This window comes from Chlamydotis macqueenii, chromosome Z (assembly GCF_036417535.1).
Source record: "Chlamydotis macqueenii isolate bChlMac1 chromosome Z, bChlMac1.mat, whole genome shotgun sequence".
In the NCBI taxonomy this organism is placed as follows: domain Eukaryota; kingdom Metazoa; phylum Chordata; class Aves; order Otidiformes; family Otididae; genus Chlamydotis; species Chlamydotis macqueenii.
The window spans coordinates 40,868,365-40,892,247 of NC_141593.1; the positions used below are offsets into that span (position 1 = coordinate 40,868,365).

Here is a 23,883-nt window from a genome sequence, read left to right on the forward strand (position 1 = left end):
TAATCCTTTAGCCAATCACCTCATGCAACAGTGGAGAGGCCTCTCGGAGGTCTACAACTCAATCTGTCTCAAGAGTGCTGTCAATCCAAAGGACATGTATTTCACAGAACCATTAGCAACCCAACTCAAAATGAAAAATAAGACATATCTGGCTACTTTGTGGTAAACTGAAATCGTTCATCTCAAATGCAATGCCAAAAAAGATTCCAGCTTCCTGCTTATATTTCACACTCAGATCTTTGTATATTCTACACATAAAACCTACCTACTTTATTCATTTGAAATCTAACAAATATTTCATTGTTTACATCTAAATAGGCTAGTTTAACTGTCCCTTATACTTCCTACTATAAACTTCAAGTACCTTTGATTTTCCAGCCAGATCATATCTCTCTCAAAAAAAAAAAACCCAACTGGTTTGGTAAACCATGATAATCTACCTAATTCTGTCATACTATGATCTGGATCCTCCCTTAACCCCAAATGTGGGCATTGCCTGCAGCTGCAGCAGTGCCAAGGAGTTAACAGGTTCACTTAAATTAAGTCAAAAGTTTGTTTTGTTTTTACCTATTTAGCAAAACTCACTCAACTTCACTCAATTTTAATATAACAAAAATTAAATGCTGTCACTTAAAAAAAACTAGTAAGGAGGCTACTTAGCCATACTACTACCCCATGGCTCTAAGCTAAAGCCTTCAAGAACATGCAGAAAAAGTATAAGGCCAGAGGTGCGACTTAATCAAATATCATCCACAGTTCTTTCCTGAAGGAATAATTTTTAATCACCACAGAGGATTAGCACTCCTTAGAAGCTTACAGAGTCCAACTATATTACTTTGTTTTTTGGTTTTTTTTTAAAAAAAAGTGTCAACTCATTCATTCTTTCATTCGTGCTTAATATACACAAACTCCAAAGCCTGGCTTTTGATTTTGTAGGTAAATTCTCTGAAAAATCTCCATCCCATGAGACTACAAGTCTCCATCTTCACAGTCTGTCCTCTAACAGGCTTCCACTTTTTCAGCTGGAAATCTTAAAAAATTATAAAATAAAGGTAGTTAAAAATCATTTTGTATTTCAAAAACTCGTTCCCACCAATTAAAGGATTTGTTCGCTTCCAGAATTGACATATGGCCTAGAAGCATCAGGAATTGCTCTAACTCAGGCAAGCCAGCTGGGGAAACTCTTGAATCACTGAGTGTCAGGAAACAATGGCCCATAAAGACAAAGGAAAGAGGGGGGAAAAACAAACTGACAAAAATGCAGATTTTATCTAATCAAGAGAAACTACGCAAATGAACATCAGCTAGAAAAATTAAAATTTCCTCCTATCTTCAAAATTTATAGTATGTAAGTATTCTCAGTAGTATTATGCCAGAGGCTACTCGATTGCATCTTCTACTGTTACGGATTGCTCCAGCCCATTTGCAACCTGAAAAGAAGTTTCATGATCTTTCACGCTCATAATAGATGTCTAAACCGTTAAATTACTATTTCTTTTCTTATCTTGAAAGACACTGAACTTTAACAGCATGGCCCTTCCATTGTTCTTTACACTAAGTTGGGTCCCTGAACAATACTGACAGCTGCTATCAAACTGGGCCATGCTCACTATCGGTGCAGCTGCTGCTTGTAGGAACAGACAGGCTTCTGATGTGTCCTCCCCTCTGGGGAGAGGGCTTGACATGCTGCGTGCTCAGTGAGGGGGAGCAAAGGTCCACTGAATTGTCAACCCAATTTTATGCTATTCAGATTTTCCAGGATGCACACCGTCCCTTTCAAACAAAATCAAGCATATGTCAGAGCATGAAACTTATTGTGTGGCACAAGATAATTATTGATCACATAAGACTGTAAAAGATCACTGTGACATACATCTAATTTTAGTATTATGTATATGCATGCATCTACATGGTCAAAGAAATTTTGTGCCCAGCATGCTCATTTCCCCATTCACAGTTTTGGATTTGTATGGCATCATTGAGAAATCTCTCAGAAGACACAGGAAAGCATATCTTCTGGTCAATCTTAGATAATTTAGAAAAACAGAAAAGGTAAAGGCTTCTATTCCTGCTTCCAAAGAGTTTCTTCCCCTCCTCCCCACAAAAACAAAAACAAAACAAAAAAAAAAAAACAAACAACAAAAAAAAACCCAACCCCAAAAGTTCTTAATTGCATGTGGTACTTGTAGATCCTATTGCTTTTAAGACTATACTGTGCAGACTTTAAAGAGGTACATGACAAAATTCGGTTTAGCTAAGTAGGACTATCCTAAGGCCAGCAAGAATGTTTTAAAACATATTTTAATACATATTTCCATTTCCTGCATAAAATAGTCTTTAAAACTAGTTCATTAAAAAGGGTTTTCCATTCAATTTTTATCCTAAACTAGTAATTTATTTTAAAAAATGCAAGAAAGTTCAGTTCTCTAATCTTTTCTTATCAAATACCACAAACGTACATGTGCTGTATTTCAAAGATCAAATCAGGTATTCATAAAGTAATTAATTACACAAGCAAAGCACAGAGGAGATTGTGACAAATACAGATGTAATTGTGTGGGTTTCTAAGATGTGATTAGCAAATCAACTAAGTAACAGTCAAAATTTGATACGAAGGGAAAAAACACCACAGATTTGAAGCGAGGGGGGTATGTTTATGCAAAGCTAATCTGTCAAGTGTAATAAAGCAGCTTGAATAAAATTTAAGCTGAAAATCCACTGAAGCTCCCCATTTCAGGGAGGAAAAGCTATTAAAAGGAAATGAAGGTCACCCTCCCAGTTTATTTCACCTAATTGACTGCCAATAGCTTACCACAGGCAAACCGACTGCAGATCTGCAATTGAGAAACTGATGAAAGGAGAGTTTTCAAGCTGAGGCTCATTCTTTTAATCCTCTCTCACTCCTATTTTTTTTTTCCATCTCCAGTTGGGATGTAATTTTAAGCACAGATGGATTAACTGGTTCCATTGTCTGTAGACGTCATTGGACTATGGCACTGTTAATCCGTACAGCAGCATGTCTAATTATCATTACAAAGTGTCTGAGAGAACTATAAAGACCAGCAGGGCATCTTCTCACAAGCAATTAACATAAATTGATAAATGAGTAATTTGAATCCGCTCAAGGCGCTCACATATGAATAAAATCAGAAAGGCCAGGTTCTTGTTCCGGCTACTTTTTCACTTAGTCTGGAAGGGCAGAAAACATGAGAAATATTCTAGACTTAGTGGCAGGGGAAATGAACTCATGCAGTGGAAGGAATGTATGGTTCAGAAAGTTCATTAATACAAAGCAAATAACTAGTGATTGACAACCAGTCACAAGCAAGTAGTATTAACTTATTTCAGCATATTTAGAAGCACAAACTTGGTGAAAGGCTATTAGAACACTGTGTCAGACAATTAATAGTCCTTCAAAAGCAAGTGAAGTTTCTTTTCAGTAGCTTGCTAATTTAAAATTCATGAAAGATTCAGAAGAAAGGGAAAGAAAGAAGAATGAATAGTTGTACAGGCTCCAAGAAGAACTCAAGCATCACAAAAAGCAAGAGGCAAAGGTAAGCAGATTAAATGACATACAATATCTACAAATAAACAAGCAACTCTCCTAGTCATTATAGTTCTTGCAGGAAAAGTTTTGCTATGTACAGCATTGCTGCACAAAATGATGTTCTGACAAAGTAAACTATTAACTTTATCCCCGCTAAAATCTGTGTGAAGCAAGGCAAACACTTCAGCAACATTGGGTATCAAAACAATGTTAGATATCAAAACAGTAAGTTTATTTTTAAAATAGCAAAGCAGTAAGATATGAAAGCAAGTTATACACACTGTAGGAGGTAGACCTGGAAGGCCACGTACCCCGATGATGGCATTCAGTTCGGCCATGGTCACTTGTTTGGCACGTTCTACAGCTTGGGCCACTTGCTGCTGATGCTATGAAAAGAAGTAGGGGTATGGGGAGGAATTTGTGTTAAGGTATTGACCACACCAAATCAAACCAGAATCACAAACACCTGAATAACCAGTTTATCTGCAGAAGCCTAAGCAAGACATCTTAGGCAGGTAAAACGTAACTGTTCCTTATTTCTCATCTGTTCAAAAGCAAACAAGAGCCCTGAAGGCAGCCAGCTCACCTCTTCCCCCACGCTATTTCAATATTAATTTTCTGGCAAATGAATAATCAGTTTCTAATTGAGCTGACAGGATGATAATGTTGACTCCACACTAGTGTCAATTTTAACATTTATACACACTGTGCCCACATAGCAAAACCTACTGAGATTTCAAACAGGGGAAAATATGTGCTTCACTGAACTCAACAAAAATTACAAATGCTCTTTGTAGAGTTTGAAAACGTCTATCCAAAATAACAAGCTTCAAAATGCAACAGCAGCTGCCCACAATATGCTACATCTGATTGTTCAGACCAGATGCAGGTTTGTAACCTTAAACAGTGCTTTACATCCAAACCAACAACTCACCTTTTACACTAAAATTTTATACACATTATGTAGGCAAGACAAGGATGCTTATTTCACCACACTCACATTTGACAACTGAATATCAAACAAGCAATCGCCGTGATTAGAAGTGAAAGCATTTTGTTGCATTAGTAATATTTCACAGACTTCCACTCTCCTCAGGCAACAAGCGAGGCTGAGCCATTGTCACTAATTTGAACTCAGATTTGTTAGACCAAATTAGCAGGGGGTTTGCACACTTCAGCTATAACAGATGTTCCTTACACTTGTGTATTGTGATAAAATTAACATCTTAAAACTAGCTAATTTGCAAACAGAAAAGCAACATAATTGCACTTTAACAGCTGAACAGTTTTACTTACTTCCTGAGACAAAAATGGGATGACTTGTGCACAAATTGTATTCAATCTCTTGGCGATTTCTGTCTACAGAGGAAAAGTATTTTGATTAAAACTGTGGTTTAAGTTTGTTGCCATATATTAACTAGTGTAAAGGATTATATTAAGTTAACATGATGAAGAAAGCAACAAAAACATCCACATCTTCATACTACTCCAAATATAAATAGTTAATATATAAACCCAGATGAGGACAGAGATTTAGTTAGCAGTTCTAGGACATCTGCCATGTCTAAAGCACCTAATCTGTATACACATTTAAGCACAAATCTGGTCCTTGTACATAGCTCATTAACAAGTAAAGCGTTTTTGAAATCCATTAAGTCCAAGATAAAGCCTTCTAAAAGGTAGATTTATTATTACTCAAATTATCAAGCAGCATAACATGAAGGTGACAGGCATGGAAGAAAAATGTTTCTCTCATGATCAATTTTCTTTGCCTATTAGAAGATAAAATTAGTTTTGCTGACAGAAACACATCATCGGGAGTACAAAAGAAATACCAAAACAGAAGTGAGGCAGAATGGAGACAAAAGATACAGACTTCTAAAACATCCATATTGAGAGAGAATTTAAATAATGCAGACAAGAAAGAGAATCAGATCAGAAAGTGTGATAGTCAATAACAGCAAATTAGTGAAATTGTGAGTAACAGGAGAACAACAAGGCTAGGAACTAGCACAGAACAGAACAATCCTTCACTGAAAGCAGCAGAGAAGACAGCCGGACAAAGTGTCTGAGTCCCACTTTTCGACAGCTTTATGTATCTTCCACTTTCAGATTTCCCACCTTTTGGCATGTCAACTTCAACACAGGATTTCTGAGGGAGTACAGGGATCTTTTTCTCTCATTACTCAGCCTTACCTGTGCTTACAGTTTTTCAGACCTATACCTCTGCCCACCATTCAGAACCACTATTATATTTAACCCTCAAGGTACTTGCACACCTAGAGTTTTCCTTAAAAACATCTCTTGTAATCACTGTAGCACAGTTGCACAGAACCAAAATTAGCATCCAGATGTGAGCACAGCCTACCTACATATAATACACTCTGAACAGCTCTTGTCAGTCTTTGTCATATCATTAATCTGTATAGATATCTCTTGGGGCTTTTGTTTTATTTTAAGACACAAGAAACAAGAGATCCCTGCTCAGAATCGTTAGGCCTTTCATGAAATGACATGCATAAACCTGAAAAAGACCAACTCTTTAAAAGAAGTCAGATGAAAACATTGCTAGCTCACCTGCCAAGCTTTTCCCTGAGCATTCCCATCATCCTGAGTTTTTTCAGGAAAATACTGAGATGATCCTTATACATCAAACAGTAATTAGGATACAAAAGTCACCCTCTGCTTTTACATCTCAAGAGACAAGTGACTTGGGATCTGAATACCACTGGCAAACTCTAACACCTCTTTTCCCACCTTTGACAGACCTAGGGAAAATACGTGACAGCATTGAGACCTGTAAACACCGTGTTTCTCTGATGTAAGGTGAAGTACTCCCACCTGACCAAAGTCTGGCATTTGACATATCCCCTCTAAAGTTTTGTGGAGAAAAGAGTCTCTGAAATGTTTCTTCCTAGGACAAAAATGTTCCTCTTAAATAAGGGCAACGAAGTAAGAGTTGCTTTACAGCAAACCTTTCCACCCCTGCAACACAAGGGGATCAGATCTCTGTTCTCAATAGAACAGCTACCATTTCACATAGCATCACAGTGGTCTGTTTTATTTGGGCCAAGCCCATAAAATATCCATCATTCTGTATGTGGCCTTTAGTATTGGCACTGTATACACACTAGAAAAGGCAAGGCAAGGAAGTTACCAGCTTAACTATTATCAGTTATCAGACTTAACTCTTACAAAATCTGTTGGTACTTTCAGTGTCTGTTAACAAGCAAAAAACCCACATGATTCTGAGAATCTATGTACTAAAGGGCATTTTTCCACATATATCTCTACAAAAACCAAGGTATGGCAGCCATAGAAAAAAAAGTCTGTTACATAGCAATCTGGTTGGCTGATATTTAGCTAAGATATTTAGGGTCCAAGAAGTTAACTGCCATGGACCAGTGGGATTACCTTTGTTTTCAGGACAGAAGCCAGGATGAATCATAGCAGGTGATAAGAGGGGGAAGAAAAAAAGTAAAATAGGAAGCTCATTTGGTTTCTACCGATAAGCTCTTTGGCCTGTATGGCCTACACAAAAGTCTCCCTATTCTGTAATACTCAGATAAGTATCCTCATTGCAGCTGTACGAGTGGGGCAGGTGCGGGGGGGATCTATTTTCTGTAGAGTCCACAAAACATACAAGTTGTCTACATTACTGGGGTTTTATTCTGCACAGGACCCAATTATCTGAGCTTACTGTAACAACATAGCATACAGGATGGCATACAGTAAGACAAGAGAATGCAACACCATGAGATAAATACTAGTCCCAACACAGATCAATTAGATTTTTTAAATTTTTTATTTTCTAAAAAATGGGGCATAATCAACTTTCCCCCTTTCCCAGTCAATCTTAACTTTAAAATTATTGTCTCAGTACCACCACACTTGACTTAATATCAGAACTGGAAAAAAAAAGTATACTTCTGAGTTTGTCTTTAACAAAGCAGGGCATCACTGATGATCATGTATGAACAGCATCCTTAATATCCATCCACAGTGCTAGGTAAAGGCAAATATACATACCATAAATAAGTTTCTTTTGAGATTTCCTGCTGCTGTAACAACTGCCAGTTACGAGATATTTACACTGAAAGGAAACCGAAAAGGCTATTCTATACTTCATAAAAGTTGGTTACATTTAAAAGGCAGTTTGCCTACTAGCACTCTTTCCCACACACAATTAAAGTACTAAAAATTATTTGTCCACTATGAGATTTCATACATCTCCTTTCTGCTGTCCTCAAATGTTTACTAAGAAGTATTCTTACTCACAAACATGTTAAAAATATTTTTGTTCTCTAAGTTGCAGAAGATAGGTTTTAATGCACAATTCACCTAATCTTGCCCATCAAGAGTTGGAAGAGGTTGTCTTCAGAATTGAGAAAAAAGAAACTTTTATTAAAGATGGATCCCACTGTTCAAAAGGCAATGTACATTCACCTTTCAAGGTGAAATATCTTTGAGTATATATGCACACATGTATATATATTTATTCTTGAAAGTAAAAGCCTTTTCTGAAGGAGAATAATTTTGTTAATCAAGACTAGACATCAGTAACTAGTGGCATTAGAGTAAGCTATATACTCCAGATGTGGTGCTCATGCATTCGAAAGTCTGAAAAGAAAGGTACTTATCAGTTACTTCTAGAAGCCTCCCAATATAACACAGCTATTGTCTAACTCCTGATCTTGAGACACCCACGGCAGTCAGAAGAATAAGTAAACAAAATTTTGCAGAAAGCTTCTCGAGCACAGACAAATACGACTAATTGCCCATGTTCTTCGGCTCCTTGGTAAAGCAGACTGTAGAAGCCTGAACCTCTCATGAAAGCCCTCCTAGCTCTATGGCAGCTCTTAGCAAAGCATCTGAAGTGCCCTTAATTGTTTGTGTTCTTAATGCAGAGCCTCTTGAATACATTCATTTTTAATAGACGACTGGAGTGTGGGGCCCATCAAAGAATGACAAAACTACATCATTCACTGGTTCTTGCAGTTGTAATGATTGTCTTTTGATTTATTTGCAAATGACAAGCTTGTCAGACCTCTGACTGAAGTGCTACCCTCCTTTCTGAAGTATCATTAAAAATTAACATGAAGGAATTCAGCTGCATTTTGTAAAATTAAGTTGAGCTAATGGATTTCTTTTTTTTTTACTTCACTCGTGTGATTTTTTTGCCTCCGTTCCATCTAATTAAGGATTTAAATGTTTTGACCTAGCTATTGCCAAATTCAAGTGTTTGTACTTAAGTTTGTCTCTTGCTAAAGTGAATTCTTAACATAATAACAAAGAACAAAGCAGAGTAGTTACTAAATATTCATTTAAGTCATTATATTAAGCAGTTAAGAAAGAGCTTGTGCATAAAATTGTATTTTTTCCTTCTGCATTGTTTAAAGAAAAAAAAGTACTGAAGTGTTTTGCTCTACAGTAGCCTATTCCAGATCATTTTGCATTTTGACAGCCTGTACTTGCCAAAGCATCATATAAGATACCATACTTAAATCAACATGTTTTCTTAAACAGCTACAGATTTTTTCACTGGAATAAAAAGAAGGAAGTATCCAAACTCTAACTGTATTTCTCACCACATCTAAAACCCATATATATTTTATCATTAATGCTGGAAAGCCCTAGCCTATGGGAGTCACCACTCTCACTTCTGAGTGAAGAACACAACCTTTCTCTGAGGAGAATTAATCACTTTTCAGCTTCAGAGGTTTCAGTAATAATAATTTCGGTTTTGCTCCAATTAGTGTGTACTACACATGGCCCAGTAGTGACTTTAGCTAGAGCACCCACTGTGATCTAAAGCAAAAGTTAAATCTTACAAGATGTTATTTTTAACAATCAGTTGCATTGTGACAACTGCTCTGTTATCAGCACTGAGACTCCTCAAAGCCATCCAGACCTATCTTCACAAAACAATGCTCAACCAAAAGTGTCTGCTGTATGTCAGAAGCTTCTTCCTTGCAAACTGCACTTCCGATATCACAAAGTTAGATCAGTATTTGAAAGCACTATCACCACTTCTTAAGGACAGGTTTAAGTATTCTCATTTATTACTTTTTAATTTACTTTAGTTATTTCAACATAATTTTGAGAATGACATTTGTCATTAGATTGAGAAGAATACAGCTTAGGAATAACACGATTAAAACTAAAGCAAGAAAACCCGAATTTCTGACAATACCAAAATAACACACAAAAGAATATACTGTTACATCACATTCACAGAAGCTTTAGAAGGTAATTCCTAAGTACTCTGCCTCCTCTTACACTTTTCCTACATAGAAAGCCAAGTACAACACCGGACTCCTCCTGGAAGAACAAAATGGACTTCCTGCCATTTACAGCATGTAACACAGTAATCCGCTAGGGAGTAAAGGGCAACGTTGCACTTTTGGTCATTACTGAATCATTTGAGATTATCCGTGGTGGGGATGAGAAGAAAATCGAAGGCTATGAGAATGCTGCAAATGGCTTGACCTCAGACCAATTTTCATCTCCATCTGTCTAACAGACATGTGGATAAAAGCCCTCTTTACAGGACATGCTTGACCATTTTTTTAATCTCTGTTGCAAGCCAGAAATCAGTTAAATACTAAATTTCAGAAGTCCTCGGGTAAGAAACTGCATGCGTATATTTTAGTCTTGAGCTAAAGTTTAGTACTCATTCTGTATTTTCATTTTTCCAGTGGAACAATTGAAACAAGCAGCACACTTAAATGATGTAGCCTTTATTCTTTTTGTGATTGAGATATTTGAAGACAACAAAAACCCCACCTATTCAGAGAGCAATTACAAAAGGAAACATTTCACTGTACTGAGCTCTCTGCATGCTTTTTTAGAACTATGCTACAGGAACACTCAAGCATTTCCAAAAATTTGTTGCTAAGAATTTGGTGGGGTGAGGGGATGTTGGGAGGTATAATTAAATCTCAAAACTTAAATATTCAAAAGCCTCAAACGATTACGGGTAGCATTCTGTGAACTTTGCTGTTCATGAGCTATTGAATCCACGTTGAGCACTGAGATACGCATATATTATTAATGCCCTTTTATTTAAAACTAATACACTACAATCTGTTTTGGCAATAGCTGCAAAAGGAAAAAAAAATAAAGGCAACATGCCATTTAAAAGTTTAGGCTTCCATAGTATATCAATGTCAAACAACAGCGTGTCAAGCTAAGATTCAATTCAGGTAAGTACCACTGCCAAATTTTCTTGTTCCCAGACGTGCTTTAAGATTATTTTATTGCTTAAAATTTAATTTGTTCCAACTCGCATCTCCATGACAACGTTGGCTAACCCTGCAAATCATTTGGGTAATTGGATATCTTATCTTTCTATTGCTCTCAAATCAAATGATCCTGCTAGAACTGCAGCAGCCAATCAAATTTACAGGCCTCCTGAGTAATAGACTCGCACAAGTAGCCACATTCATCTCCTCTTTACCGCTGTATTAACCACCCTGCGACAAACTGTGGGAGTTGGCCTTCAAACTCTATTTTAAATTATAAACACTGTCATTACTAATATTCTCACCAATCGGAGGCGGTGGGAAGGTTTACTCTCAACAGATACTTGAGATTCAATCTGACAAGCGGCAATTGGTAGCGTTCATTTCAGCGACAGGAACAATCTATGCATTTTGGGCGTAAACTGTCAGTTTAATACAATGTATCATTAATAAATGCAGCTTTCCCTCTGCCCGGCATTTGTACTACTCATTTTAATTGTAAGGTCAGCCACCCACAAGATGATGAGATTAAAACCCCAGAAGACTGGCATGAAAAATCTTTAGCTATGAAAAAAAAAAAAAAACAAAAAAAACCAAAACACACCACCATATTGCAAGTGGGAGTGAGGAAAGGAAGAAGTAATAGAAATATTAACAGAATAAAAACTCAAAATGATAAAGCCACAAAATGCTAAAATGTCCAAAGTGAAATTAGTATAGTTTTAATTCAGTACCTAAGCAACATTTATCTGATGTCAGTTTAAATTACAGAAAGGTCATGTTAATTTAAACATAAGCCAAATATGATGCACAAGTCAACAGCTACACTTGCCAAACATCTACTACAGGTTTGGACCTCGTCCAACTACAAAGTGAAGTGACTGGATGTATTTCAGATGTCTAATTTCAATGCTTTCTGCAATAATAGAGAGAGGCTGCTGTGCAGCTCTCAATGAACCACTGTACACAACTGCCCATCCCATTTGCAGCTGTAAATCCTGTTGAATCCGAGCCAACTGGCAACAAAGAAGCTGTTGTCAGAACATTAAAGTGCTCCTTTCACACATCTTCACTATGTCAAGACTCTTAAACTTGGCTAAACAGGAAAGTTATCACGTCTCCTTTAATCCAACTTTAGCCCATCTTGCTCAAGCACTTACGACTACAAAAGGTGTGTTTATCCAAATTTCAGTTCCACGGCTTAGTTTCCATGCCTAAACTAACCTTTAATACACACAGAGATATTTAAATCTCTGAAGTGAGCATCCAGCCTTATTTTACTTTCAAGTTGTTTTCCAGCACACACAGTTCCCACTTTTACTTAGATTCCATGAGATGCTGATCAAGTCAGAGGCCGACTCCAAACCAGAAGAGGTCTTGCCACCTTTGCTTCCAGAGGCACGCTTTCTTCAAGCCATGCTGGACACATTCAACTAACTCAACTAACTAGTCAAGCAGAAAATACCAGCAAGTTAAATAGGCTCACAGTAGGCATCCATCAGGTAGCAGAGCAGCCTAACATACCAGGAGAACCAAGCTAGCAGCAAAGGTTTCGGTGGAGAAGAACTATTGGATGAGCTCCTCAGTTCCCACAGGACTGGACTCTCATGTGCTCTCACAGTGCTCTAGAAGAAGCACAGTCTCCAAAATTATCCAGACTGTTTTGCATTATTACCCCTAAGGACACTAAGCACTTAATTTACTCTGGACAACCGAGCAATACTATGCTATACAAGAACAAGGAGAAGAAACAGAAAAGAAAAATAAATGAGGCATAAAAAAGCAGTATATCTCTAACTGCTACCCCCCTATCAGAAGAGAGTCCTGTCGACTTTTCATTTAGTTTAGGACATTATTTTAAAACTGCTTCCTATTTCGTTCTCACTCCCACAAGCCACATCCAAATTTCTGCATACACCTTTGCAGCACTTGCCATACTGAGCCACTTTACTGGGCCGCCAGTGGAAAGTCAGAGCTCTTGCATAGCTGGAGAAGTGCCCAGAACCACAGAGCTTTGAAAAATTAGAGCATAAAGTTCCTCAAACCAAGTATATATGGTTACAGTATGCAAGCCAATAACAAAACTCCCAGTCAGGATTCAGTCCTTACCAACGTTCAGGTAAGACTATAATAGCAGTAAAATCTGGACTAGAACAACAAGCATGCCATCTGACAAAAAAAGACGATACATTAAGACAAGGGTCTGAAATAGGGGGAAAACATTCAATATGCTACATTCACCAGGGCTTTAGAACTAACTACCAAATTAAACCTACCAAGTCACATGTACTTTTGTACCTTAAATGTAACTTTACCATTTTACAACACTTAGTATATTCCCAGCTCAGTTTCAAAAAGCTATCAAGTTAGAGAAAAAATTTAAAGCCCTAAAAAGGTGTTCGTAACAATGCTTCAGGTGCCATCAGGTGACTCACTAATGAATAACAAGTCAGGAGGAATGACAACTCTTTCCTTAGCAACTGGCAGAATTATCCACCACACAGGACTTGGAAGGAAGGTGAAAATAATGGAGATTTTCACTATGCAGGGAAAATAGTTTGGAAATATTTCAGCAAAATTTTGGGAACATGTCAGTAAGTTTCTTCCCCATTTTATTATTTTTTAATATACATTCTGCTGCTCACAGAACAGAAAAAAAAACTAGTAAAGATACTATGTAGATTACATTCTAATAAAGAGGAACAGATTGAAAACTATTCAGCCAGTGGACACCTTGCCGAACTCGCAAATGTCAAGTGGATAGCAAACTATGAAAGGACAGTGCCTAACAGGAAACAGCAAACGAAGGAGCAAAGACACTCTAGCTTAATTACTATGCCTTAACTTTGGGCCATTAAAAAGTCTCTTATACATAAACATCTAGGTGAAGCAGGGATAAAAATCACAACTCAGAAGTATTTTTCAGCAGTAAACAACATCAGAATTACACAATGTTCAAAAAGGTAAAGTAGTTACAGCTAAGAGAGGCAGATGATGTTAAGGTCTTTGCTAAGAATTTGATACTCGTAGCACAATTAGAAGCAACATAAACAGCCAGCTAAAACTTCACCAGAACAAGTAAAAAACTGATAATTAAACCATGTATGAATATATCCTTCTCCTCTGCAAATTAAGAAGTTCTGCATGCATGATAGGTCCAGTATTTTTCAGTATTTCTCAGTATTTCTCACTAACAAGCATAAAGATCTCTTCATTTGCCCTAATCCTTAATTTGAAGACAGTTTCAAGCTAAGAAAGACAGAATATGCTGGAGAGCAGCTTCAGAACTCCCTTTGCAGTGAATGGAAAAATGGACTACAAAGGAAAAAGAAGGGTAGGGATAAATACGGATAAAGGACCATAGCATGCCTAGACAGGAACATAAAGGAAAAGGAAATAATGGGCCAGGAAGGAATTTTTCGGTCACAGCGAATCAGAAGTTGAACGTAAGTCAATAGCATGCTGTTGCAAAAAAGGCTGCCACCACAGTAAGCTGTGCACTAAGTAAACCTTCTGTGCTACTCAGCATGGCATTTCCTCCCCTGGAGCACTGCACTTACTTCAGACACTGTACCTCAGCTGCGCAACAATATTCACAGAACGAACAATAGATTGCAGAGGTATACAAAATGGTTCTGGAAGGCAGGAAAACAGTCTGCTCTCCCCAGCCAGGGCGAAGAAAATGCATAGCAAAGAGCTGAAGCTGCAACAGAAAAGACTGAAGTCGTAACTGAAGAAGCACTTGAACAGGCAGGACATAAAAGCACTCTGCTACCTAGAGGGCTTGCGAGTCGCCACTGCTGTTAATTCTTTGCTAAGAGAGGACAAGCACCCCATCAGGAGTGACACTGGGATCGCTGATCCTGCCGGGACATGTGGAGGCACTAGGTCCTTTCTAGTGCTGCGATTCCACAGTTCATATTTCAGTCTAAAGAAACAACCTAACAGCTTCCCATAGGTCTTGTTCTTTAAAGATTTTGTGTTTGCTTAACTGGCAATTTATGTCCATCATTTGAGGCCACAGATAGCTAGCTGTCTGCAAAGTAACAGCTGGAAACCTTATAACCAGCTACAGAAACAGAAATTCAGCATGACCTTACATGCAAACTCACACATAAAGAACAGTGATAAATTTTGTTGTTGTGTTCTTTTCTTTTTAAACAAAACAAAAAACTTTGTTGTAAATGGAAACTGTTGTGGCTACACAGCAGAAGTATGATCTTTCTATTTTTCCCCAAGAAATTGTGGGGGTTTCATCCCCTCTCCCCAGGGATTTAATTCAAAGTTTTACATTTTAAAGAGTTGAGAGTATCATACCATGAGGCAGAGACTACAGTAATTTGGGGGTTTTAGAACACTTAAAAATAATTTCATAAATAGGCAGATTTCCACAGATTACAAAACCACCCAGTTTCAGATGACCTCTCCTTTTCTTGACCTAGCAAAAGGAGGTTTCGTCCTGGACTTAATACCTAATCAAGATGCAGCTGAACAAGTATACCCATTCTTGCTCCCCTTCTCCAAAACTGAAAGCTTTCTTTTTGTTTTTGCGTGCTAATCCATAGAAGCCTTTAACATGGCACAAACAGAGGCAGCAGCATTTTGTTCTCTAAATCAATTTTATCCTTGGCCATCAACTAGATGTTCCAACACAGAGGAAGAACAGTCCTTCCCTTCTAATTCAAAAATCCATACTACCATTGCCCTTGCAAACTGCTAAACAAGCAGTATCGGCAATTCACTTGTGCTCTGTAATATATTTACTGCAAATCCCAACGGCTGGCCTCCTAATGCAGTTTTCTATTGTGTCTGTTCTTGTCAATACACTGACTGGTCACCTTACAAGTAAGTTGCTTTGACCGACTGTTTACACAAACATCAAAGCTTCAAGAGGAATAAAAAAAGACAGAACAGGAAAAAAAAAAAAAACCTACACCAGAACACAAATTAACCTCAGTTTTCTGTTTTGTTGTCACATAGCCAAAAAGGCTAGTTAGCTTTTCAGATCACCTGAGAAGTACAAGATACTTCCAGATAAGCAGCCCTGACACAAAGCTGACCCAACAGCCCTCAAAGAACTTTAATTTGTAATTTAGTAATCTAACCTGTTGATACTTCTGAAGAACCTAAGGAAAAGGTGAGAGCAACTCAGGCAATTCCCAATTACAGATTAGAGTCATCTTAAACACTGTGCAATTTATTACCTACAGGATGCTACCATCATTACAAAAGGTTCAATGAAACCTACCAAACTAATTTCCTGAACTGTTTTCTCCATACTACAATGTATAGCTTAAAATAACTAGGCTTGCTAACAACTAAAATAATCCTCAACACTTCCAAACTTAATAATACTACCCTATGAAATAATTCTACAAACCTTTTTCTTTTCCAATTTAAATTAAACATACTGTGATTACGATTCCAAGCAAAAGAATTCAACATTCCTTCCATTTGTTTATATGAATCTTGACACAGTAAGAGAGGAGGCTGTTTTTTTAAGTACCAAAAAAGTGCATCACTGAGCCTTCCTTTAAAAGACAGAACCTCAGGAAGTAACTGATTTTTAAACTCAGTCAGATTTAAACTAGACTTCAGTTAAGAATAAACAGAATTTCGGCAAGCTCTAACCTACTCTTCAATCATCTCCAACACTATCCCGTAAAGAGGTCACTGGTGGAGTTCATAAGGGCCTTTACTACCATCTGTTTTACAAGTATGTTCATTCAGCAGTGCAGCCTGGAAAAGACAGCAAACAGTGAGTTAGAAAGCTTGCTCCATAAGAGAATTCATTCAAAGTAAAAACAATGGCTGAAGAACTGGGAAGTTTAAGTGGGCAATGAAAAGAACTGTATATAACCTGAATTTATGCACACTGGGAGTAGTCATCCCTAGCCTCAATGTAAAGTGATGGCTTACAATCATTGTTCAAAAGCAAGAACTCAAATGTGAAAGGTGACTCCAGCAGTTCACCATTTATTTCATGGCAAGCAAAAGAAAAATAAGATATTGGGGACTTTCAGTAAAGAAAAAAAAATTACATGATAATATAAATCTCTTGTTTACCTGCACCCTGAGAACTGCATGTACTTCTCAAAAAGCTAAGTTAAAAACAAAAAAAGGTTGAGGGAAAAGGAAGGAAGATCATCAAAGAAAGCTACACAACTGTGTAGGGTGGGACTGCCTGACCTGAAAAGGAGTTGACACAGATGAGTTTCAACAGAGACAAAATTTTGACTGCATTAGGAAAGCAGCTAGGCATCAGTCGCTTGTCTATTCTGAGAACTAGGAGCCATCAAATAAACTAGGTTCAAAGCCAATAAAGGTGGGTTTTTTGCACTACATGTGGGACAACCTTTTCCCTATAACAGCATGCCAGGGTGGAAGAAAACACACTAGGAAGCAGTGTGCAGAAGAGGGTGCAGGTGTCCTGGTGGACAAGCTGAATACAGATCAGCTCCACACTCTTCTGTTGAGGAGGGTGACATCTCATACCTGGATGCAACAGTACAACTGTAACCATCTAGTTGATCAAAATAAGTTGTTGCTCTTTTTGTTTCTCATGTTTGGCAAGAAGGAAAATGTTGCCAAACTGGAGCAAGTCACTAAGTGACATCACTAAGATGATCATGGAACCTGAGCACACAACGTACCAGGAAGAAGTTAGATTTGTTTAGTTTCAAGAAGAGGAAGATTAACGGGAAAGAAGATCTGATGGCTGACAAAGAAGTGATTATGGAGAAGAGTAAGCGAGGCTCTTCTCAGAGGTGGACAGAACAAAAAGCAGGCAATGGTCACCAGTGCAGAACAGCAAAGTCCCAGCTAGTGAAGGGGAAAATTAACCACAATGAGGGCAAGTCAAACACTGGAAGGTGTTGCCCAGATATGTCACACAAGATTACCTTCTCAAAATACTTAGGAGGAAAATGTCATACTTGCAAAAGCACAGGCTGCAAGTTCAGGTTGAACAGAGGATCAGCTTGCAAGTACTTTAAAAGCCATGACCTATGAGTAATGATAAGGACCGATCCGTTTAACTAACTGTTTTGACAAATACATCCTGAAAAATCATGAATTCTCCCTGTTAGCTGTTGTTTTTTTCCCCTCCTGAAAGGACCTATGTGAGCAACTACTCTTGCCCAAATAGCTACATCCAACTAAGAAGTGTGATAAAAAAAAAAACAAAACCCGAAAATAGTAGTGTTTGACACAATTGCCATTAGGTATCCCTAAATCTTACTTCAAGTGGAAAAATAATCTCATTAGTTCTACTCATAGCTGTTATCATGTTTAAAATTACAGTACTGTGCAGTCTTCTGATAAGCACCAGTCAACCTGAAACTGTTTTTAAAGGCTTTTACTGTATGCCAGTGGTGACCTACTATCAAACCTAGATCTTATCTTCTATTTTGCACAGGAGAAACAATGCAATTTTACTACTTTGCTACAAACATTTAAGTGCTGGAGTAGGGTGAGAGGAAAGGCAATTCAAATGCCTAGCTTGATTTGGTGTAACAATCACCAGAAGGAGACAAAGCATTAAGCTTTTTCCCCCAGGACCTGTTGCAAAAGAAGGAGTACTGCACATTAACAAAGCATCTTCCCTCTTACTCTTCTCCTTGTTCCCAAAAATACCATGAAATGTTTTTTGCCCACTTGAACCAATCCAGAAAGCACATCAAGAAAGGTTTGGCAACGTTAAGTTCCAGCAATGCAAGAGAAGCTGAGCAACGTAGCTGATAGGAACGTGTTTCTTCTCTCCTTCCACGCTTCTGTGAGGAATCTGAAATCTGGCAGACAAAAGTCTAAAATGCAAGATGATCAGGCAGTATTTAACATATGTACTTGCAGATTAAGTTGTGTATGGAGTTGACACAATAGATGGCATCTGACAGTACAGTTATCTAAAAGCCACACGGAGATGTATTTCACACAGTGCCCTGAATCTGTCAGATAACTCCTTAACAATATGCTGGTCTTGAGCTTGAATGTAGTTCAAAAGACAAGAAAGTTGAGGTCATTGTTCTAGTCTTTCCTCCCCATTCAAATTGACAAGTCTAGTTGTGGTTGAAATGGCTGCACTGGTGATTCACCTGTACTTATTTAGAAACCCAGTATTTGTAGGGTAAGTAAAATTTTTTGAGTGAAAAATATTATGTCCCAATCAACCTTACCATTTTCTCTTTTAAATAAAAAAAAAAATTGTGTGCCTTACATGGCAGTGCAAGCTGTAAAATGTTCTTGAAACATTCACTGCACACCACCAAAACCTTAAGGATTCATGAAGTTTTTCATTCTAATAATGAAAATGCAAGCAGGAAAAAAAAAAAAGAAAAAATTAATTTATCTTTAAATCCCTTTAAACAGCACAGCCATCCTACTCAGGAGCTGTAGAGAGCTAACTAAGCTCCTTAATTCCCTTCTATTTAACCCACTCCTGAAGACTGATGTTCTAACGAGATATCAGAAGATTCTGTCCTTTGCTGTAGAGCATTATAAATTATTCCACAAAACAGACTGGGCTAAAACAGACTTTTAACTCTAACATAATGCAGTTTGGGAGTTTGTATACTCCTCTACAAGAGGCAAGGTACTGAATGACAGGTCTGCCTCCAAGCAGGTCACAGAAATCATAATAACCCAAAGAAATGGAAACCTAGGTGACACCGTTGGGACAGCAGAAACCCACACACCGGAGTAGTTTATATAATCTGTCAGTTGGTTCAGCAGTGATGAATTTTCCTTTTGTTGGCTGCCTGCCACCGAACAAAAGCTAATCTTGCACCTAAACAATCTAGGCATTAAACACACAGGAAGCCTTATCTTCTGACTTATGACAGAAGATGACAGAGCCGGTGAAAATAAAGAGGCACGGCCCTAATAGTCAAGGGCAGCAACTCTAAGTACAGCAGGATTTTAAACACCCAACCCACCCTACATCTTGGCACTAGCTGTTGACGCATCTGCTTTGTCAGCCATGGATGTCACAGTTGGAAAAATCTGACTTGCATGGTATAACGCAGTGGAGAAACTTAAAACCACACAAAACATTCATCCTGTCTTCTTGACACATACAAAAACAGTATCTGAATCAAGTGCATCTCTCCTAAACAAATCATCAGGTACTTGTTTCTGTTTCAGGTATACAAACCTTAGTCACCTTAAAAAAATCATCTCTCAAAAGCATAAGAATCCACACACAACATCCTCTTAAGAACAACTTTCAAAATTTTTTTTTTTAATTTAAAATAATGAAAAACCACATAAAACAAGACAAAAAACCCTCATCCATAAACCAGCCACAAATATGCCAAAAAGATTATTTCCTGACCACTGTTCAGCCAGCAGGTTGAAATGCAGCAGCAGTACCTGGATTTAAGCACACAGTTATGCAATTAAACACTCCGAAGTGCCAAAGCTAAAGTTGTGAAGGAAACCTTAACATGGCCATTTCTGGACTCAAATGCAGGACTCCACATTCAGGTGGAAAGCTCTGCAGTACAGCTGTTTGTGTTTGGAAACCTCACCTCAATTAAGTATGTTTAAAGCAACATTCAGGTCTTAACTAACTTTGTTTTAGTCAAATTCTAGTAAGTTACCAAATAAAACGAAGAGGGAACCGCTGATGCAACTGTATCAGTACAAGAAATCAACCCTTTCATACACAGGCAAACTGCAATTACTTCATTCTACCGAAGCAAGTCTACCTTCAGTGATGTACACATCACACTGCATGAAGAAAGACTACTGCAGTGTAATTTTTTTTTTTTTCAGCAGCCCAAGCACTCTGAAGGGTTTCACACCGAGTGAGTGCAGCATCCACACAGGAGGCAGGCCTTAAAAAACGTTAAAGCTTATTCAGTGGAAAGTTTCCCCATCACTGCATTTTTCAGTAACAAAGATGTTGTCAGAAATGACAATTTTTTGTGTCCCCTGATGATGCCTTGCTAGCATTTGGTTATAAGCCATAAAGCAGGAATAATTTCAGCCTGTCAGGAGTCTAGCTAATGCCCAGTTTCCCCCTAGAGAGAATTCCTGTCAAACGTAATGAGAGCTCCAAAGGCCCGCTCTACAACATAATGAGCACTTAGGCCATGCTGGTGATCAGCCAGCAAAAAGCACCAATTTGAGCCTGGCTACACCCTTGGGGCTAGACATCACCAGTTTTAATAAGAATTATGATTACTATCTGCCAAAAGCCTCCTCAGAACTTATTGTTAGCAGTGGAAATTCAGAAGAATGTCACTAGTAGGTTTTTTGTTTCCTGTAATATAAGACCACCTACACACACTGAACTGTAACACCATTTGGCACCCTCATTGCAGGCATCTAAATCAAGAGTCTTTAACACGAAGGTGCTACATTTATTGGAAATTAGAATTACTTAACATGTGAAAATACAGTATCTGAGACTCATATTCAGGGAAATGTATTTATGCCTTCAAAAGCTTATTCTTTTCTTAGCAGCATACAGACAGCGAGCGTGCTCTACTCTCTTCAGCTAGAACTAACATAGGTGTAACAATGCCCTGCCATAAATCTTAAAAGCTTCCCAAGTATTGTTGCCTACTGGGTATATAATTATAGTTGCCATACATACAGAACATTAAACCCTTGCAATACACAGATGTTAAGGTCAAAGTGGAAACCTTCATTCTGACACTCTTTAATCTTGTGGGCTTAATTGATTTTATCTGAGGTTAATTCCTAGTACATTTACTGAAGTCACACATTCTCTTCGAAGATCTTAGGAAAACAACATCCGTTTCACACCAAATGAGGCTCCCATACCGATGCTGGCTTCCTCACAGGTTACAGTGTGCCAGGAAGTTGTTTAGCAGAAGAAAAGAAACAAAAAAAAAAAATCCAAGAAAGAAATCTCCAAATCACAAAAGTCTGGAAAAGTCACTTCACAAGGTGTTTGTCTAAAACACAAGACATAAGACTAATGCAGCTACAGCAAACACAGAACCAAGTGAAACACTATTCTATTTGTTCTACCTATTCAGTGCATTAATTTAAAAAAAAAAAATGAGGTTGCCATAAGATTTATTTTTTTACTAGTGTTTTGCATTCAAACAGGAGTACCTCTAAAACCAAGTGAATACCTACACAGCTTTTTAGACAGAAAGTTATCACAGAATTACAAAACCACCTTACCAAACATAATATTTTTAGGAGAAAACAAAACAAAAATCAAAGAGTTCAGAGTTACAAAAGCAAAATTCAACTCTGCAATTCACTTGCTTAATGAAAGTCTTTGAGTATAGTGAAGATCCAAAGCCTGAACTAATCAATTTCTTCACTGTGCCCTAGCCGGTCAGCCATGCTCTTTAATTTAATGAAACAAGAGTTTTAGATGAAATAGCACATACACATCAAGAAAGAATTGTATTGTTGCACTTTGAAATGTGTCCAACTGTGCAACTTCATCTAATGATAATTTTTTTTAAGAGGCCATCGATTTCTGAAAGACTTATTGTAGCAGCATCTTGATGAAAAAGTGAATGTCAGCACATCTCCAGAATACTTACACCCTGCCATTAATGCTTTATTTGGCAGACAATGACTACTCAATTGAGGGTCCTCTGGGCTGAGCAATCATTTAGCTTTTCTCCTCTTATGAGGTCCTTAGTGTCTTGTTCCAGTTCAATACCCTTCTTATTCACCATTATAGTGGCCATAAGTGTGAATTTTATGGGAACTTGCAAACTCATAGTCATAACTAGAGCTTTCCAAGTCGCTAATCTTTTCATACCTTTAAATGGCAAAGATTTGAGCAACTATCCCTACATGTGCTACACACGCGTAAGACCAGTTCTACATATCAAAGGCTCCACCAGCAACAAAATAAAACCACATAAAGCACCAAATTGTATTTCTGAAACCACAGACACAAGACCTTTCCTATTTTTGTCAATGTCTTTCAGGACCAATATCAAGAAAGCCTTTCGCTCAGCCTAATCTATACCTCATCTGACAGCTGGTAGGTAAAGGTTTACTAATCACAGCTACAAATCAGCCTATTGATTCAGACACATGACACAGTCATCCAAACATAAACAGAATGGCTACATTTAAACGTATCACACAAACCGCAGATTTTGTGGTTTAGAAAACAAAATGCCTTACCTGCTTGTGCATTTCAATGTTTAATCCATACGACATTTCATAATACTGCAAATAAAGGAGCATACATTATTTTCTTATGCTGGTTTACGTTATATTAGGAGATATTTACTAAAATAAAGAAAAAACAAATATACTTACCATCACATAGTGCCTCTGCATTTCTGTCTTTTCACTTGCCAGTTTCTCACATTCCAATTTAAGGCTACAAAATAGATCACACTTTAATGTAACTGTTATGTCATTTGTTTTGACATCTACCCACTTTATATGTATTTTGACAGAAGCAGCTAATTTAAAAAGGCTCATAAACTAACAAGCAAACATAGAGAGAAAGACTTAATATACACTTTAAATACAAAGGCTGAACAGGAAATTTAAAAGATATTTCAAGGGTGCTGTATGAGAACCAAGCTATCTCCAGAACCCAAACATAACCAATCTTCATGCTTTGACAAAAAGCTGCTACGAAATGCTACAACTTTCAAGCTATAACAGGATCTGAATTTCCCCGAAGTACTTCTCAGTAGTAAAACAGAGGTATCTCTTTGTATACCACATTTAGTAAATCACTGCCAAGTAACACCACCATTCAACGTTTACAATTACAATTCGAGTATGTCTGTAATTCGTAACCTTAAGTACACTTTAGCTAATACTATCTTGCCCACAGCTTGAAAATCAGTAACTTGGACTATAATTTACTAGCAAGTTTGTCTTCTATTTTTGTTTTCGCAGATGAAAAGAAGTTGCATTTGGCACTTGCATATCTCATCACGAACAGTGGTATAATTCTCACTACTCTCCCTGAGGGCAAATGCCTCAACATTCCTTTTGTTCACTGGCAAACTGATTTTTTTTTTTTTTAATGACACCAATAAGCATCCTAGGCAACAGTTAGTGTGTAAGCCAGCATTTTTCAGTTACAGATGCGATACTCAACATTTACAGTTTACATTGCAT

General features: G+C 37.6%; 1 protein-coding gene across 4 annotated transcripts in view; it reads right to left on the reverse strand.

Moving 5' to 3' along the window:
• Window positions 1-23,883, reverse strand: part of LOC104483783 (TLE family member 1, transcriptional corepressor) — a 75,454-nt gene that overhangs the window by 48,667 nt on the left and 2,904 nt on the right. For 2 of the 4 annotated variants that reach the window (XM_086769992.1, XM_086769991.1), the window contains exons 3-6: window positions 23,062-23,125; window positions 22,924-22,968; window positions 4,844-4,906; window positions 3,859-3,933 (exon numbers count right to left, since the gene is read on the reverse strand). In XM_086769992.1, coding sequence (XP_086626118.1) covers window positions 3,859-3,933; window positions 4,844-4,906; window positions 22,924-22,968; window positions 23,062-23,125 — 247 coding nt within the window. Of the gene's footprint in view, window positions 1-3,828; window positions 3,934-4,843; window positions 4,907-22,923; window positions 22,969-23,061; window positions 23,126-23,883 lie in introns of all 4 variants that reach the window. The other 2 variants (XM_086769988.1, XM_086769989.1) reach the window with 1 other exon arrangement.